Source organism: Podarcis bocagei (assembly GCF_964188305.1).
Source record: "Podarcis bocagei genome assembly, chromosome: 13".
Taxonomy (NCBI): domain Eukaryota; kingdom Metazoa; phylum Chordata; class Lepidosauria; order Squamata; family Lacertidae; genus Podarcis; species Podarcis bocagei.
The window spans coordinates 39,566,187-39,583,763 of record NC_138138.1 but is presented as its reverse complement, the minus strand read 5'-3'; the positions used below and the strand labels follow the sequence as shown (position 1 = coordinate 39,583,763).

Sequence of the window (17,577 nt, the reverse complement as noted above, 5' to 3'; positions counted from 1 at the left end):
CTCCCCTCCCCACCGACTGGCAGCCTCTTGGCTAAAGTCCGTGCACAGAGAATGAGCTGCGCAGGGTGTTGGTGGGGCCACAGCTTGGTAGGAGAGCACATCCTTCTCCTGCAGAGAGTCCCAGGTTCGCTCCTTGGCATCTCAAAAGGAAGACAACTGGGGAAAGGGATTCCTGCCTGAAGTCCTGGAGATCCTGTTGGTGCAGGCCAGGGTTTCCCAAACTTGGGTCTCCAGCTGTTTTTGGACTACAACTCCCATCATCCTTAGCTAGCAGGACCAGTGGTCAGGGATGATGGGAGTTGTAGTCCAAAAACAGCTGGAGACCCAAACTTGGGAAACCCTGGTGTAGACCAAGACCGGGCTTAGCCGATAACATAACAAGAGCCCTCCTGGATCAGGCCAATGGCCCATTTAGTCCAGCATCCTGTTCCCCCAGTGGCCAGGCAGGTGTCCCAACTGGAAGCTCCAAAGCAGATTCTGAACACTGCTCCCACGCTCTCCACTTGCGTTTCCCAGTAACTGGCATCCAGAGGCTATATTATACTGCCTCTGACAGCGGAGGTGGAACATTAGGGACCAATTCTGGGCTCTGGTTAGGGATGGGGAACATGTGGCCTTCCCAGGCAATGCTGGACTACAACTCCCAGCATCCCTGGCCATCGGCCACGCAGGCTGTGGCTGATGGGAGCTGGAGTCCAGCTGCATTTGGAGGGCCGCACGTTCCCCACCAGTGACGAGCAGCCTGCTCCGTGTGCTTCTGCGATGGGGGCGTCCCGTTTCCTTGCTTGACCTTTTCCCCATTCTCCCCTCCCTTCGCCCTTCTAGATCGGCTAAAGAAGGAAGAAAAGGGGCGCCAGGAGCTGGAGAAGCTGAAGCGCAAGCTGGACGGGGAGGCAGGGGACCTGCAGGAGCAGGTGGTGGAGCTGCAGCAGCAGCTGGAGGAGCTCCGGCAAGCGCTGGCAAGGAAGGAAGCCGAGCTACAGGCAGCGCTGGCCAGGTAAGTGTGCCGGGGCTGGAGGCTCCTGCCAGCTTGGCAGTGGAGGCTTATTCAACAGGGCACTGCCCAGCCAGCCTCACTCTCCCTTCTGCTGATAAGCTAGGCTGGCTGCAAGTAGCCTCAAGGTGGAACGCCTCCTTCCCATTCGTTGGGGTTCTTTTTTGAGGGTATCCAAGAATCAACAAGGGAAGCAGAAGTGTGCAAGAGGGACGTGTTGGCTGAAGCGCCCTGCCCTGCAGCCCTAGACAGGTGGTTGCTATGGCTTCCTCATAGGGAATCCCTTAGAGCAGGGAATAGGCAGATATGGGGATCTGCTGGAAGATCTCAGGGTGGTTTTGCAGCGGATCTCATCAAGGATGCCTGGCTCTTGGTCATTCAACGAGTAGCAACGACTTTTCCTTCCCAATTAGGCTTCTGAAACGAAGGAAAGCATTGGTGGAAACTATGAATGGACTTTTTTGTGTGTGGAAGGACTTTGATCTCCACTCTGGTACTTGGGACACATTCCTGGGCAGCTGAGATGCACTCAGAGGGGCACTTGTCTTTTAATTCTAAGCATATGCCTGCCCCTTTAAAAACCCACTGTTTTGCGCTTTGCTCCAGCTAGTGGACCTCGAGGGCTCTAGGGTGAAACAAAGCAGATCCCCTGACTTAGAGCAACCTAACCAACCACAGTCATTAACCTATGACTCCCAAGCATGGCTTAGAAAGAAACTTCCTTAAATTTCTGAAGTATAGGTACAACCTTGGGTTAGATTCAGGGGAACACAATTGCTCCTCTGTGCCTCTTTGGCATCCTGCAAAGATCTTCCTCTCTTCCCCTTTTGGGTGCCTGCTGCCTGCCACTAGCTTTCCTCCGCCTCGCCCTCCTCCCCGCTGCCCCCCTTTCCCTCTGGCCCTCTCGCCCCTCTGACCTTTCCCGCCCGCCTTGCAGGGTGGAGGAGGAGTCTGCGCAGAAGAACGCCGTCCTGAAGTCCCTTCGTGAGCTGCAGGCGCAGCTGGCCGAGCTGCAGGAGGACATGGAGTCCGAGAAGGCGGCCCGCGCCAAAGCCGAGAAGCAGCGGCGGGACCTGGGCGAAGAGCTGGAGGCCCTGAAGACGGAGCTCGAAGACACCTTGGACTCGACGGCCGCGCAGCAGGAGCTACGGTAAGGGCCTAGTGGCAGCTGGCAGACCTGGTGGATAAGTAAGCCGACAAGAGGCAGAGATGGCCATCGACTTGGACGGTTTTGAAGGAGAGGGTTGGACAGACCCATGGAGGACAAGGCTATCCAGTGATTGCTAGCCCTAAGGACTGGGTTCTGCTCCACAGCCAGAGGCAGTAATGTGCCTGAAGGCCAGTTCCTGGAAACCACAGGAGGAGAGAGTTGTGCTCAGGTCTTGCTTGTAGGATCTGGCCAGCCACTGTGAGAAAAGGATGCTCAACTTGATGAGCTTCTGACCTTGATCCAGCAAGGCTCTTAAATTCTCCCCTACTCCCTAGTGGTCTCTCCAGGACAAGCCCGCCTCACCCTGCTAGCCTCACCCTGATCCCCTCCTTTCCCTTCCCCTGGCAGGTCGAAGAGGGAGCAAGAAGTAACTGAGCTGAAGAAGACCATTGAGGACGAGGTCAAAGTGCATGAAGCCCAGGTGCTGGAGATGCGCCAGCGGCACACGTCTGCCCTGGAGGAGCTGTCGGAGCAGCTGGAGCAGTCGCGCCGGGTACGGGGCTGGGGGTGGGGGTTGCCGGGATGTTTCTGGGGGAATTACAGATAGGCGAGAGGGAGCTGGTAAGAGTGGAGATGTGGAGAACCTGTGGGGCCTTCTTGGACTGCAGCAGCTCCCATCATCCATTGGCCATGTCGGCTGGTGATGGAGTTGGAGCCCGACAAGATGTAGAGGCTGGAAGGCTCTGAGAGCCGGAGATTGGGAAGACCTAACACCAAGGGTGGCTTGCTTTTCGGAGGCAGGGGTGGGTTAGGAGAGGCCAATGGCCCAGAAACAAGGGAGGGTCTGCCCCTAGTTATTTATCATTTATTTATATATTGCATTTATGTCCCACCTTTCCTCTAAGGAGGTCTATACATGGTTCTCTTCCTCCCCATTTTATCTCCACAAAAAACCCTGTGCGGAGGCTGTGACTGGCCCAAGGTTCACCCAAGGACCTTCCTGCCTGAGCAGGGATTTGCACCCTGCTCTCCCCAAGGTCCAAACACTCCAACCGCCACACCACATTGGCTCTTGGAGAACACTCAAGCAGAGAGATTTTTTAAGAAGTCATTTGTCCCCCTGAAATAGGTGTGTTCAGTCCTGCAGCCCAGTTTTAAGCACATCCATTCGGTGAGCCCAGGAGGATTCAACTCGCCTTAGTAAGCCTGCTTAAGGATCATGGAGGGGAGAGAGAGTGAGCAGTGCCCCAGAGCCAGGCCCTCAGCGGGTTCTGATGTCTTTTCTCTCCCCCCCCCCCCCAGTTCAAAGTTACCCTGGAGAAGACCAAGCAAGCCCTGGAAGGGGAGAACGTGGAGCTGCAGAAGGAGGTGAAGGTCCTGCAGGCAGCCAAGCTGGAGTCGGAGCAGCGGCGCAAGAAGCTGGAAAGCCAAGTCCAGGAGCTGCAGCTGCGGGCCACTGACGGTGAAAGAGTCAAAGCAGAGCTTATGGAGAGGCTGGGGAAGCTGCAGGTGTGTGTGTGTGTGTGTGTGTGTGTGTGTGTGTGTGTGTGTGTGTGTTCTCTGAAGACAACCATCCTTCAAATTGCCTTCTCCTTCCACCCACTCCCAGTCCTCATTTTCCAAATCTTTTTACCCATGTAGCCTCCCAGGCTTATTAAGGCTCTCGCGTCTCTATAGCTGTCCTCTGTACCTTGCAGGATTTGTGCCGAGTCAGCCCACAAATTCTATGTTTAGAATTAATTGCACAAGAAATTAAGTGCCCCTATAAGTGCCTGTGTAATTCTGCTGCAGATATTGAGATGTTTAGGGGGGAGGGAAGTTGAGTAGCTGCTGGGGGTGGGAGATGGCACCAAGATGGTAAGATGGCAAGTAAAAATGGAGGGGAAGAGTAGGTAACAGCAAGGGGGGGCGAGGGAGGCTTCCCATCACCGAAACAGCCCTGGCAGCCCAAAATTACACAATGCTATGCCCAGTCGCCAATCTGTTTCCTGAGCCCAAAACGGCTTTCATGGTTTATAAAGCCTTTCTGTGCATTCACAAGGACTGGAAATAGGCATTTTTAAAATACGTAAAAGAAAGCTGAACTTCTCAGAATTGTGCACCAAATACCAGAGTGGGTTACTTTCTTGTTTGGTGGATGCATAGAATACACAACCCGAGTCTTATTTTTAACTTTTGACTTGTGATAGATGGATGTTTTGATTTCCCTTGATGCATTTAGACTTTTATCTTTGGTATGTGTTTGTGTCTGTCTCTCCCCGTCTGTCTGCTGCCTTCGTCTCCCGGAAACAGAATGAACTCGACGGCGTCTCTGGTACCCTTGGAAGTGCAGAGTCCAGGGCGATAAAGCTTGCCAAAGATCTGGCCAGTGTAGAATCCCACCTGCAAGATTCCCAGGTACATGGCAGAACCTGGGAATGCGAGACAGAGAGAGGCTGGACCCTGGATGATAGAGGGTGGTGGTTTGTGCCGGAAGGTGGGGGCAGTACTCACGAGGGCAACAACAGTGAATCCCTTGAGCTTTAGGGACAAGGGGAAAGAATGTGTAAAGGGTAAGAAGCGCAGTTTCAGCTTGTAAAATGTTGCTTTATGTCCCAAGCATAGCTGTGAGTTCACAAAGCAATATTGGACAAGTAGGTCACTGTTTCATTTGGCCTCTGTTTTTCTGTTTCTGTAAAAGGGAATGAATGTGTCCTGTCTCATGGGGTGCAGCAAGATGAAAATTTGTAAAGTACCTGCATATTCCACATGCGAAAAGAAAATGTATTCTCCCTGCTTACAAATACATTTTATCATTAAATATTAGTGGGCTGTGACAAAAATAGGCTGTGAACAGCTAGGAACCCAACGTATCTACTTGTAAAACAACCTCAAAAAGAAGATCTGCCCGGAACTCTCTTAATGTTAAGAGGGGCAGGCACTAATGAGCATTGCTAGATAGCATGTAATGTCATTTGGGGGCCACAAATAAGAAGGCCATGCTCCATACTTCCAGGCTTCTGCCACCTGCCATAGAGGCAGGTCTTAGAATCATAGAATCATAGAGTTGGAATAGACCACAAGGGCCATCGAGTCCAACCCCCTGCCAAGCAGAAAACACCATCAGAGCACTCCTGACATATGGTTGTCAAGCCTCTGCTTAAAGACCTCCAAAGAAGGAGACTCCACCACACTCCTTGGCAGCAAATTCCACTGTCGAACAGCTCTTACTGTCAGGAAGTTCTTCCTAATGTTTAGGTGGAATCTTCTTTCTTGTAGTTTGGATCCATTGCTCCGTGTCTGCTTCTCTGGAGCAGCAGAAAACAACCTTTCTCCCTCCTCTATATGACATCCTTTTATATATTTGAACATGGCTATCATATCACCCCTTAACCTCCTCTTCTCCAGGCTAAACATGCCCAGCTCCCTTAGCCGTTCCTCATAAGGCATCGTTTCCAGGCCTTTGACCATTTTGGTTGCCCTCCTCTGGACACGTTCCAGTTTGTCAGTGTCCTTCTTGAACTGTGGTGCCCACAGGTCTTGTATTGCGTTAGGGCTTAATTGCACCTAGTCGCTCTCTTAAGTTCCCCAAGAGAGCTCTAGTAGGTGCAGAGAGAACAGTGGGCTGAGAGCTGGGGCACCTGATTTCCTGAGAGGGGAAGAAGAGGTGTAGATCTGGAAAGGTTTGGTCTCTTAGCACATGTCCTTTTACCCCACATCTCAATCGCAGGAACTGCTCCAGGAAGAGACGCGGCAGAAACTGAATCTGAGTTCTCGAGTCCGGCAGCTGGAAGAGGAAAAAGCAGGTCTGCTGGAGCAGCTAGAGGAGGAGGAGGCTGCCAAGGGGAACTTCACCCGCCAGATCCAGAGCTTACAGCAGCAGGTGGGAAACAGAAGTGGTTGACAGGCAGTCCTTCACCACCATACACACAGTGTGAGCCAAAAGGAAAAATCAGGTGTCATTGGCTCTTGTGGGTCCACCAGAGAAGGCACGCCGGACAAGCTTTTATCTGAAGTCAATGGCTTTCTCTAAGGAGAAATGGAAAGATCAAGGCTTCCTTGCCCCCTTTCTCCCCTGTGGATTGAACTGGGGAAATGTATATCCTGGCCCAGTTCTTTGGACCTGCACACAAAAGGGAAGAGGGACTTGGTTTCTCTGCCACCTCTTTCCTGGCACCAGGGCTTGGAAAAGTGCCCCTGCAAACGTAACTAGTTGGTGCTCCAGCCGAGGTGTGAAGTGGAAAGCGAGTTGCTGCTTTGCTCTCCGTGGGGAGAGGCAGCTCAGCTTGCCTTCCCCTTTCAGCCAGAGATTTGCTGGGAAATACGTTAAAAAATTATAACGGAACATGATATCTGGGTAAACACATGCTAGTAGAGTTCCTTTTTAAAAGAAAGAAAGAAGCGTCATTTTGCATCATCAGCATTTGGAGAAAGGAAGAGAGAGGGCTGATAAGGTCTGGGTGGAACTGGGGCTTTTGCTGCAGAAGCCTCTCATAAACTTGACTTCCAAAGTTCCCAACACCCCTTTGGTTAGCCTGGCGCTGTGTGGACAGTGTGTGACTTCCCCTGTGGCCATTCCGCCAGGTGATGGAGACCAAGAAAAAGCTGGAGGACGATGCTGGGGTAGCCGAAGCAATAGAGGAGGCTCGGCGCCGGGCAGCCAAGGACCTGGAGGCTCTCTCCTTGCGCTATGAGGAGCGGGTCCAGGCCTGCGACAAGCTGGAGAAAGGACGGACCCGTCTGCAGCAGGAGCTGGATGATGTCACTGTCGCCCTGGACCAGCAGCGCCAGGTGGTCTCCGCCCTCGAGAAGAAGCAGAAGAAATTCGACCAGGTGAGGCCTATGTTTCCCCCATCAGGTCTTTCTGCCAATTAGTTGTTCTGCCCCTGACCCAAACTGCAGTTTCCCCCTCAGTCACTTCAGTTGACTATGTACTGCTTCCCGCCCCCCCCCCCCGAGAAAAAGATGTCACCTTCCCTGCACACAAACACCCCCTGCTCTAATTCAATTCCTAAAAGGCTAAAGATGAAAAGCGTTGCCTCAAAAGCTACGCCCACTACAAGCCTTTCTTTGGCTCAGAAAAACCGTGAACTTAAATGGGTTTTTCACCTGTGATTTGGAGTTATTCCCTTCACAATGGGATCTCTTTATTCCTGTCATTTTGGATACTATTTCCCCCCACCTTCCCGTCTTTATCTTAAAGGTAACCTGCATTCCTGCATTTCTCTCTCTCTCTCTGCTGCGTCTGGCATCCCCAAAAACCCTGTTGAACCCAATTCTCTGCTGCCCAGTCAAGGACAGCTTGGTCACTGTTTACATTGAGGCCTTTTTGTATCATTGACAGATGCTGGCTGAGGAAAAGCTGATCTCTGCCCGCTACGCTGAGGAAAGGGACCGAGCGGAAGCAGACTCCCGGGAGAAGGAGACCAAGGTGCTCTCGCTGAGCCGTGCCCTGGAGGAGGCTCTGGAGACACGGGAGGAGCTGGAGAGGCAGAACAAGCAGCTGCGGGCAGAAATGGATGACCTGGTCAGCTCCAAGGACGACGTCGGCAAGAACGTAAGGGAGCCCGGACACCTGGGTCCACTGGAAGGGAAGAGGGGGTGACAGTAGGGCAGAAATGTGCCAAGAGGTCTGGCTCTCATTATCTGAAGAAGGAGGCAGGAAGTAAAGTTTTTTTTTCAGGCTGCCACTTCCTTTAAAACAAATTCTTCCCTCCCCACCCCTCCCTTGCAACAGCAAGACCCACAATTTGTTTATTTTTTAAAAAATGGAACCTTCAGATTTCTAAGACTCCAGCACAGTCACGAGTTTGGGAAACTCCGCAGCATATGGGATGTCATGCAAACTTAGGAATACCTTGGCAGGAAGCCAGCCTTTCCACTACAATCCCCTCGGTGTGATGACGACACTCCACCCCTTACATCAGGGGTGTGGGACATGTGGCCCTCCACATGTGGGAGAACTCAAACTCTCTTCAGCCCCAGCAAGCATGGTCGATAACCAGGGTTGTTGGAAACTGTAGCCCAGTAATGTTTGTAGGGCCACCGGCCTCCTCGCTCCTCCTGCTTTTCTCCCCTAACACCCCCACCCCCGCTTCTTCCCATCAGGTGCACGAGTTGGAGCGTTCGAAGCGGGCCCTGGAGCAACAGGTGCAGGAAATGCGAGCCCACCTGGAGGAGCTGGAAGACGAGCTTCAGGCCACGGAGGACGGGAAGCTCCGCCTGGAGGTCAACATGCAAGCCCTGAAGGCCCAGCACGAGAGGGAGCTGCAGAACCGCGACGATGCCAACGACGACAAGAAGAAGCTGCTTGGGAAACAGGTGGGGAGGGAGGCTGGGGAGGCTCAGTCACCATCAGCCTTTGCCCAAGCGTGTGCGTGCGTGTGCCTAGAACATAAAGTGTCAAGAATAGTGGTGAAAGGGCCCATATTTGCATAAGAGGCCCAGTGCGGTGCCCCAGTTAGAGGGTGGCAGACTTCGACGGATGGGTGCAAGTCGTAACCCGAATGATCTCTCACAAGGCGGTCGTGAGGCTTCATGGGAGGTGGGTGGGCAAGGTTGGATTAACCATGAAGCAGAAGAAGCATGGGCTTGGGGAAAAGAAGCATGGGCTTGGGGGGGGCACCACAGAATTTTTTCCGTTGCCAGATTTTTAACATTCAAGGTCACAAATCTCTCAGCTGAGCGTTCATTTTATCAATTGAAGTATGTTAAAAATCCCAACAGAACAGCGATGCAACAATATGGATGCCTTATCTGTGCTAAGCAGAGAGGCAGATGTTTCTTCTCTTGAGGTTTTCTTGCTGCTGTATCCCCAGGTGCGGGAGTTGGAGGCTGAACTGGACGCAGAGAGGAAGCAACGGGCCCAAGCGCTTGCAGCCCGGAAGAAGCTGGAGCTTGATCTTCAGGAGGCGCTGGCACAGCTGGATGCGGCCAACAAGGGACGGGACGAAGCAGGGAAGCAGCTGCGAAAATTGCAGGTGTGGGGGGAGAGAGAGAAGGGTGGAAGGGTTGTAGGGAAACACTGTGTCATTTTTATTTTGTAAAAAAATATCCTTACTATATTTTGAAAACTTAAGACGAGCAACAAAAGCAGCTAACAAATGTTTCTCCGCAACCAATGCAGCCAAAACAATGCACATATATAAGAAGGTGCATGAAAACTGGTCTGATAAATCTCTCCACGGATAGCTATTACAAAAATGCAACACCACTATGGCATTGTCTCCCGTATTAGGGGTTTTTGATTATTCCAATCAATATTTATATCGTAAGGGAGATGTAAAACTTTTTAAATAGTAGCTGCTTGTTTAGAGATAGCTGGATGGTGGCGTTTCGCAATAAGCGTATCTCTTGATTCTTGATACACTTGATTCTGGACGGTCACTCTGGAAGAAAAACTGAAATGCCCAGTCTGAGTGGCCAGGGGTAAAACAAACGCATTATCTTTTTATGTCACTTTTATATATGCGGCGTGAGGGCCATATGAGATACTCCCTGATTGTATTATTTAGACAGTGCCCTCGATGTGCAATCTACACGGACATACAAAGACAGGATCCTGCTCCAAGGATCTCTCAGTCTAAAAATTCAGCACACAGGAGATGACTGAGAAAGCAGTGGAGGGTGGGATAAAGGGGGGGAAGGCTGTGTGACTTATTTCAACAACCCCTCCTTAGGTTTGCCCTACAGGTAGGGTAAGGGTAGCCAACATGGGAGTCCTCTGGATGTTGTTGGACTTGCAACTCCCATCAACCCCGGCCAGCATGGCCAGTGGGCCCAGGGCATTGTGGGCATTGTAGTCCAGCTACAACAAGAAGGGTCATAGCTTCCCCTACAGTAGGGTATGGGGACTAGGGCATTGCCATACAGTCACTTGCCTCGGAGGGCAGGTGTAGGTTTGTGTGTGTGTGTGTAATTCCTCAGCCACCCTTATGTTCTTGGCATAAGGAGTCAAGCTTCTGCTGTTTTTAAAGCATCTTTTCCCTCCCAATTTCAGGCCCAGATGAAGGAGCTCTGGCGGGAAGTGGAGGAGGCCCGTGCAGCCCGCGAAGAGATCTTCATTCAGTCCCGCGAGAGCGAGAAGAAGCTGAAGAATCTGGAGGCAGAGTTGCTGCAGCTGCAGGAGGTGAGGGGTGAAGCTCCATGGAGCCTCCTGGAGAGGCAGCGGTGGTTGGTGGCGGGCAGATCAATTGCAGACACCCTTCCATTTTGCTGCCAGCTTGAGCCCATCTTGAGCCAGCGGAGTGGAGTTCTCAAGGCAGTTGGATCGTGCCTTGCAATCCTCCTTCTGGCAACTCCACAGCCAACCTGGTGCCAAACATACTGCTTTCCTTTCCCTTGGACCACATCAGTGGGGCCGGGGTGGGGCTTGTCGACCTCCATATACAATGCCTAGGCTTGCCGCCCTGCAAATGTGGCAAAAACAATGTGGGAGGCAGCAGTTAGGAGTTGGAAACTCAACATGATGGGCATAAGGAGAGATCATCGTGTCTCACTGGTCAGCTACTGCCCGCTTTAAGCCAGGCAAACTCCGGTAAATAAAGTGCTGACCCACCACTGTCCGCCTGCTTCAATGGGGTTTGGACAAGCACTCGGCAAGCAGGCCAAACTTCTTTCCAGGCTGATAGGTCTCTACAGCCACAGCTGTAGTTTGACTTCAGCCAACAGGTTGACCCCCCCCAAAGGTGCACTCCTCCATTGTTCCCGAGACAGATGGATGCTAACCAAACCAATGTAGTAGACAGGCGGTTGAAAGTAGGACACCTGAGACCTGGATTCAAATCCTCCCCAGCCATGAAGCTCACTGAATGACATTGGGCAAGTCATCTCTTTATAGTGGGGTCGCAAGGGCTCTTAAATTGATAAAAGTGCCAGGAGTGTCGGCACAGAATGGCTGCCATTCCTCTGCACCAGTGAGAATGTGTGTGTCTATATCAATCTATTTTCAAAACACACACACACACACACACACACACACACAGAGCTTGAGCCTATTCCAGGAGAATGGGTATAATAATAATAATAATAATAATAATAATAATAATAATAATAATAATAATAATTTATTATTTATACCCCGCCCATCTGGCTGGGCTTCCCCAGCCACTCTGGGTGGCTTCCAACAAAATATTAAAATACAACAGTGCGTCAAACATTAAGAGCTTCCCTAAACAGGGCTGCCTTCAGATGTCTTCTAAAAGTATGAAATGCTGCTGCTGTTTTTTAATCAGTGGGTAATGGGAAGGATACCCTCTTTCCTGTTTTGACCTGTTCCTCCCTATCCCCATCCAGCCTGCCTTCTGCTGACCTTTTCCCATCACTTGCAGGAACTGGCAGCGTCAGAGCGAGCCAAGAGGCAGGCGCAACAGGAGCGGGACGACCTGGCGGATGAGCTGGCCAATGGGAACAGCGGCAAGTGAGTGGGGAAGCCCATTTTCCATGTTCCTTTGATTCCACTGAGCATGCACAACGGACGACGGTGTTTTGTGTGAATGGGAGCAGTATGGAGGTTTTTTGCCCAAGGGACTGCTTAGTTAAGGCACTTAATCTGCTCAGCAAGCAGCCAGTATGAACGCAAAATGGTTAGCTTTCAAACATTGCTGTAGGGGGTAATTAATCTGGATCAGGGTTGCCTCTTCTAGGCTTGCCTTTTAATCTGGAATTGGCATCGTTTGTTCACTCACTTTGTACAGAGAATCCAGATGACATGGGTTTTTTTTTGGGGGGGGGTGTTCTGTGTTGTATTCATGTCCTTTATTTTCAGACGTGACCTGCTGTGGGTTTTTTAAATGTTAAAACGCAGTGGTAGCGCCATGTCCAGTGTGGATAAGCAAAATATTACTGAGGTTTTCCAGGGCTAGAGTGCCAAAGCTGCCTTTCAAGAAGGGACCTCAATAAGCAAGTTCCCCTTTTTTTCAGTTTTCAAGTAAAACAGCACTGTTTTTTATAAAATGGAAGCAGGGAGCAAGGAACGGACATTAGTTATTGAAGACTTCCCCCCTGCCCAGAGGAAGGAACTGACTAAGAATCAATTAAGGGGTTGTTCATCAGGTAACGCTGCTACCGCCATATTGAACAGGAAGTGATTAGAGGCTGAAGCCCATTTTGATTTTGCTTCCACCTGATTGCAGAAAAGCAGTGTCTCAGTGGCGCTAAAGGCTCTAGCCTAAATGGTGGGATGTTCCTTGGGTGGGCTTCCTCCAGAGATTTTTCTCTGATTAACTGCTGTGTCACGGCCCTCACCCCCAAAATTACGCCCCCTCAGGTCTGCTCTCATGGATGAAAAGCGCCACCTCGAGGCCAGGATCGGTCAGCTGGAGGAAGAGCTGGATGAGGAGCAGAGTAACATGGAGCTCATGAACGACCGATACCGCAAGCTCAGCATGCAGGTGAGTTCCCCCATCCCTTTTTTGGAGCAGGCCCTCTTATGGCATGCGCTCCCTGGCCCTGCAGCTCTGAAACCACCTCCTGACACACACATACACACACCCCATCTCCCGTGTCCTCTCTGCAGGTGGAAACGCTCACCACAGAGCTGGCAGCGGAGCGCAGCTTCTCGCAGAAGGCCGAGAACGCCCGGCAGCAGCTGGAGCGCCAGAACAAAGACCTGAGGGCCAAGCTGGGAGAGATGGACTCCTCTGTCAAGTCCAAATACAAGATGGCCATTGCAACCCTGGAGTCCAAGGTGGCCCAGTTGGAGGAGCAGTTGGAGCAGGAGTCCAGGTAGAGCCCTGGGATCCAAGGTGGCAAATACACCCGCACAAACACCCCCACACCCAGTGCTTTGAGCTGGTGTGGTACTGAGTGGTTAGAGCACTGGACATAGTGCAAAATGAGACAAGGAGACTGTATGCTCCCTGCCCCTTAGGACAAACAGCTTTAGATTGGACATATTTATTGTTCATTTATTTATTACATTTATATACCACCTTTATATACTCTCCAGGGACGCGGGTGGCGCTGTGGGTTAAACCACAGAACCTAGGGCTTGCTGATCAGAAGGTCAGCGGTTCGAATCCCTGTGACGGGGTGAGCTCCTGTTGCTTGGTCCCTGTTCTTGCCAACCTAGCAGTTCGAAAGCACGTCAAAGTGCAAGTAGATAAATAGGGACTGCTCCGGCGGGAAGCTAAACGGCGTTTCCGTGCGCTGCTCTGGTTCACCAGAAGCGGCTTAGTCATGCTGGCCACATGGCCCAGAAGCTGTACGCCGGCTCCCTCGGCCAGTAAAGCGAGATGAGCGCCGCAACCCCAGAGTCGGCCACAACTGGACCTAATGGTCAGGGGTCCCTTTACCTTTTTATATACTCTCCAGGTGGTGTACATGGTTCTCCCCTCCTCATTTCATCCCCACAACCACCCTGGGGGGTGGGTTAGCCTAAGAGTTAGTGGGCTTCATGGGGGATTCGAACCCTGGTCTCCCAGGTCCTAGTCCGGTACTCTTTTAACTGTTACACCAGACTGACACTAAATAGATTTAGGCTGGATAAACAGCACAAAAGGGGGTGTTTTAAACTCCCCCTTTGTTCAGCACCACTCTCCTGCGGTCCCACTGAATGACAAACAAGATAAAAAAAACGAGTGGGAGATCTCCTGGTGTCTCTTCTAACGTGGCCTGCATTGATGTGTCCCGGGTTCAAATCTCCACCCCACTGCAAAGCTTGCTAACTCAGCTAACGCGATTCGGCTTAATCTCCCTCAAGGGTTGCTGTAAGGATAGGGTTGGGGGAACACCATATATAACACCACCTTGACCTCTTTGGAAGAAGAATGGAATAAAAGTGTAGTGTTAATACACACACAAAATGTATCGTGTATATATACTGCTCTAACATGGGCTTCCAGTATTCTCCCACCTAGTTTACTGATTAAATTTCACCTTGCTTATTTCTAGGGATGGGGCAACATCAAAGGTTCCCAGGCCATTAATTAGGGCTCTCCTCCACATTTTCCACTTTTTAAAAAATTAATTTTTCTGATTTGCACAAACTGCCTATCTTTCTCTGTCTTGCTAGCTATGTTGCAGGGAGAGCTATGGGGAAAACTCTTATAGTGAAGACTAGGACCATGAGTGAATTTGCAGTGGGAATGAACATTAAGTATTAATTTCTTCAAAGTAGAGGTGGCCACTTTAAGCATGTTTATCAAAAAGTATGAGCAGACGTTGACATGTAGAACAGCCCTAAAGAACGTGTCGTCATATCTAATCTCCTGAGGAATGGATACAGTTGGAAAAATAGCCTAACCTAGATAAAGTCACCCCAGCTTCCCCCTAAGCAATGCTGGGTCCAGGAACATCCCCAGACTAAAAAATAACTCTTTCCCACCCACACCCACCCTGATTCCTCCCTATATTTTCTGTTTTTTTAGGGAGAGGATTCTATCAGGGAAACTTGTGAGGAGGGCAGAAAAGAAACTCAAGGAGGTGATTCTGCAAGTGGATGAAGAGAGGAGGAACGCAGACCAGTACAAAGATCAGGTATGGCCAAGACCCACCCCTCATTTTGAGCCCTGGAACATATTTTCAGTGCTTGGGACTCATCTATTGGAAATGTTGAAGAAATAGTCAACAAAACCTCTGAGCATGTGCAAAACACCTGCCCTCACCATTTATAAGTTTCCCAGGGCAAGGCTTGCAACTTCAGGGCACGCTTGAACCCTGTCATCTTTTTCCTTGATGCTAGATTTTCAGGCTGTTCTGCATGGACCTATTTTTCAGATGCATACTGTTTTATTTATCTTTTTAGCCTTTGTTTTTCTTTGTTTTTCCCTAAAAATAAACAAATATTTAGAAATTAAGCAGCCACACAGTATTTAAAACACCCCACCCGTTCTGCATCTTGACCTCAGTGACTTTGTTTCCTTAAGTCATAAAAACAGGCAGGTGAGATGGTGGCTCAGTAGCCATATTGAACTTAACGCATGTCAAGCTGCCTGGAAGATTTGCATGCCTTGAGGATCCAGTCTTCTGCTCACCTTAGACCTCTCTCTCCCTCTCTGTTTTCTGGTAGGTTGAAAAGAGCCACCTGCGGCTAAAACAACTCAAGCGGCAGCTCGAAGAAGCGGAAGAGGAGGCCTCGCGGGCCAACGCCAGCCGCCGCCGCATGCAGCGTGAACTCGAGGACGTCACTGAGTCAGCCGAGTCCATGAATCGCGAGGTGACCAGCCTGCGGAATCGTCTCAGGTGAGCAGGGTTATTATGGATGAGCGGGGGCTTGGCCTGGGTGGGATCCGGGTGCAGGACGCTTCTTCAAGATTCAAACCCTCCGCCATATGCCTTGTGACTAGTTCCTAGCCTTAAGAACGGAGGAGGCCTTAGACCAATGGCCCATCTTGCTCATCATTGCCTTCACTGTTGGCTGTGCCTCTCCAGGTTTTCAGGCCATCAGGGGATGCCCGCGATTGAATTTGAGACGTTCTGCCTGCAAGGCAGATGCTCTGATCCCTTGACACAGCTAGTTGAGAGTAGATTGCCCCTGCCTTGTATGTCCCCCATGTCTTCCTGTCCCCACATGCCCTTAGATGCTCCCCTTTTTGTCTCTTTTTCTTTTGCTGTTCTCATATCTCCATAATCCCTAGACCTGGATTAAACATGATGATCAATATGCTGCAGAATATAGCTTCAGATAGGGTTGCCAAATTTCAGAAAGTGAAATTTGCCCAGAAAGCTAACTACCAACACAGGCTACCATATGTCCGGATTTTTCCCAGACATTTCCGCCCAGATGCTGTTTGCAAGGGCTGAATACCGGCTATGCCCGGGAAATTCTGGACGTATGGCAGCCCTGGCTTCCGGTAAATGTTTATCACAGTCATGACCACAGAGAGACAAAATGGCTAGAGTGGCACTCACACAGCCTGGGAAAATGAGAAGCTGCTGTTGGCCACGGTTGTCTCTGTGGGGTTGCCCAGTGCATCGTTCCATCCCTTGGCATCTCAGCATAGGTTGCCTTGGAAATTAGAGGAGAAAGCTGGTGCAGAAAGTCTCCCCTACACGCCCACACAAAACGGATCCACACTGGATAACTAGAACCTTTAGAATATGCCTGCACTAGAAAAACATGCAGTTATTTTAAACGGTTCTGGCCCAACTCGCTCCACGCTGCAGGCAGGCTCCTGCTGCTGCTCCCTGGCACAAGAGGTGGGGAACTGGAGCCAGACAGTGGCCTGGATCTTTGATTTCCTGTAGGCCAGATTTTATACTTGTTTTCAATAATGTTAAATCAATTGGTTGAAATCCTTTTTCTGCTTTGCAGAGACAGCCCAGGTTTTAGTACCACCTCTCTTCCACGGGGGCGGGCGGGCGGGGGTGGGGACTCAGAACCCTATTTCAAGGCAGCGGTAGATAGAGAACCTGGAAGCTACAGCTTTGAAGCCTTCGCTCCCTAATATTTCTGAGCATTTTCAGCCCCCTCGTAACAGTTCTGTTTCCAAGCACAAATCCCAATTAGCCCCTGGTTCTTCAGCCCAGGAACCTAGGGAACCCAACTCGCTTCCCTATCCTGTTTATACTTTTTCCTGACTTTCCCTGTCTCTTTCCATGTGGAGTTCTTTCCAGATCATCCGTTCATGCTTGCACCTCTCTCTCTCTCTCTCTCTCTCTCTCTCTCTCTCTTTTTCTTTGTCTCTGTTTACATCCCATCTTTTTCTCGGCCCAACAGCAAGTTAGAACGCCGTCAGCGGAAGTACGTTCTCACTCCCCTGTTGTTCTGCATGTGTGTGCTGTGCAGTTTCGGAGTGTGTGTGTGTGTGCCCACGCACGTGCAGTTGCCGCACAGAAGCTCCTGGCTTCCCCCCTCCTGGTTAAGGGCTGGAACAGATTTGTCATGGGAGATCCGCATTCTGATTTCCTCCCTTCCGCTGTGCACACACCACGTGACTCCCCCCCTCCGAAGAATCCTGGGAACTGTAGGGTTTTTTTAAAAAAGGACTGCTGGGAATTGTAGCTCGTCTGAGAGCAAACTAGAGTTCCCAGGATTCATTGTGGGGGAGCAATGTGCTTTAAATGTGCAGTGTGCGTCCTACTCTTGACATTCTGACCACTACACTGTGATTTTTGTGTGTGATGTGGCCGTAATTGCCTTTTTGCCCATCCCTCCAGCAATACTTAATAGCATGTTGTGAGCAGGAAGCGGGGGGGGGGGAGAGCTGAGCACCAGCTCTTTCATTGTTTGGAGATCTGACCCTGGATTTCGCCCTGCCATGCCTGTTTCTGCCCTGATGGCTGCTATAGAGAGGAGAGCAGGAGTGCTTGCTGACATCCCTGGCAACTTTTGACTCTCAGTTAAGGGAGCGCTTCTAGCTGGAGGGGGTGTGGGCAGGGTAGTGCTTCTACTGTGAAGGCGCTTGCTATGGACGTGAGCTTCCAGCTGCCCCCGTCCCAGGAAGAGGGGACAGGAAAAAGCCCCCAGTAAGGCTTCTCTCTTCTCTGTAGGCAAGGTGTGCTTGTTGTAACC

At 50.8% G+C, this 17,577-nt stretch overlaps 1 protein-coding gene across 14 annotated transcripts in view; it reads left to right on the top strand.

The window, feature by feature from the left end:
* Positions 1 to 17,577, top strand: part of LOC308571593 (uncharacterized protein) — a 63,961-nt gene that overhangs the window by 42,464 nt on the left and 3,920 nt on the right. For 10 of the 14 annotated variants that reach the window (XM_081167220.1, XM_081167229.1, XM_081167232.1 and 7 more), the window contains 17 exons: positions 826 to 997; positions 1,932 to 2,144; positions 2,553 to 2,697; positions 3,447 to 3,653; positions 4,437 to 4,541; positions 5,854 to 6,006; positions 6,708 to 6,956; positions 7,468 to 7,680; positions 8,232 to 8,444; positions 8,942 to 9,103; positions 10,123 to 10,251; positions 11,453 to 11,541; positions 12,391 to 12,514; positions 12,640 to 12,848; positions 14,492 to 14,600; positions 15,133 to 15,305; positions 16,783 to 16,806. In XM_081167220.1, coding sequence (XP_081023346.1) covers positions 826 to 997; positions 1,932 to 2,144; positions 2,553 to 2,697; positions 3,447 to 3,653; positions 4,437 to 4,541; positions 5,854 to 6,006; positions 6,708 to 6,956; positions 7,468 to 7,680; positions 8,232 to 8,444; positions 8,942 to 9,103; positions 10,123 to 10,251; positions 11,453 to 11,541; positions 12,391 to 12,514; positions 12,640 to 12,848; positions 14,492 to 14,600; positions 15,133 to 15,305; positions 16,783 to 16,806 — 2,689 coding nt within the window. The remainder of the gene's footprint in view (positions 1 to 825; positions 998 to 1,931; positions 2,145 to 2,552; positions 2,698 to 3,446; positions 3,654 to 4,436; positions 4,542 to 5,853; positions 6,007 to 6,707; positions 6,957 to 7,467; positions 7,681 to 8,231; positions 8,445 to 8,941; positions 9,104 to 10,122; positions 10,252 to 11,452; positions 11,542 to 12,390; positions 12,515 to 12,639; positions 12,849 to 14,491; positions 14,601 to 15,132; positions 15,306 to 16,782; positions 16,807 to 17,577) is intronic. The other 4 variants (XM_081167224.1, XM_081167221.1, XM_081167231.1 and 1 more) reach the window with 1 other exon arrangement.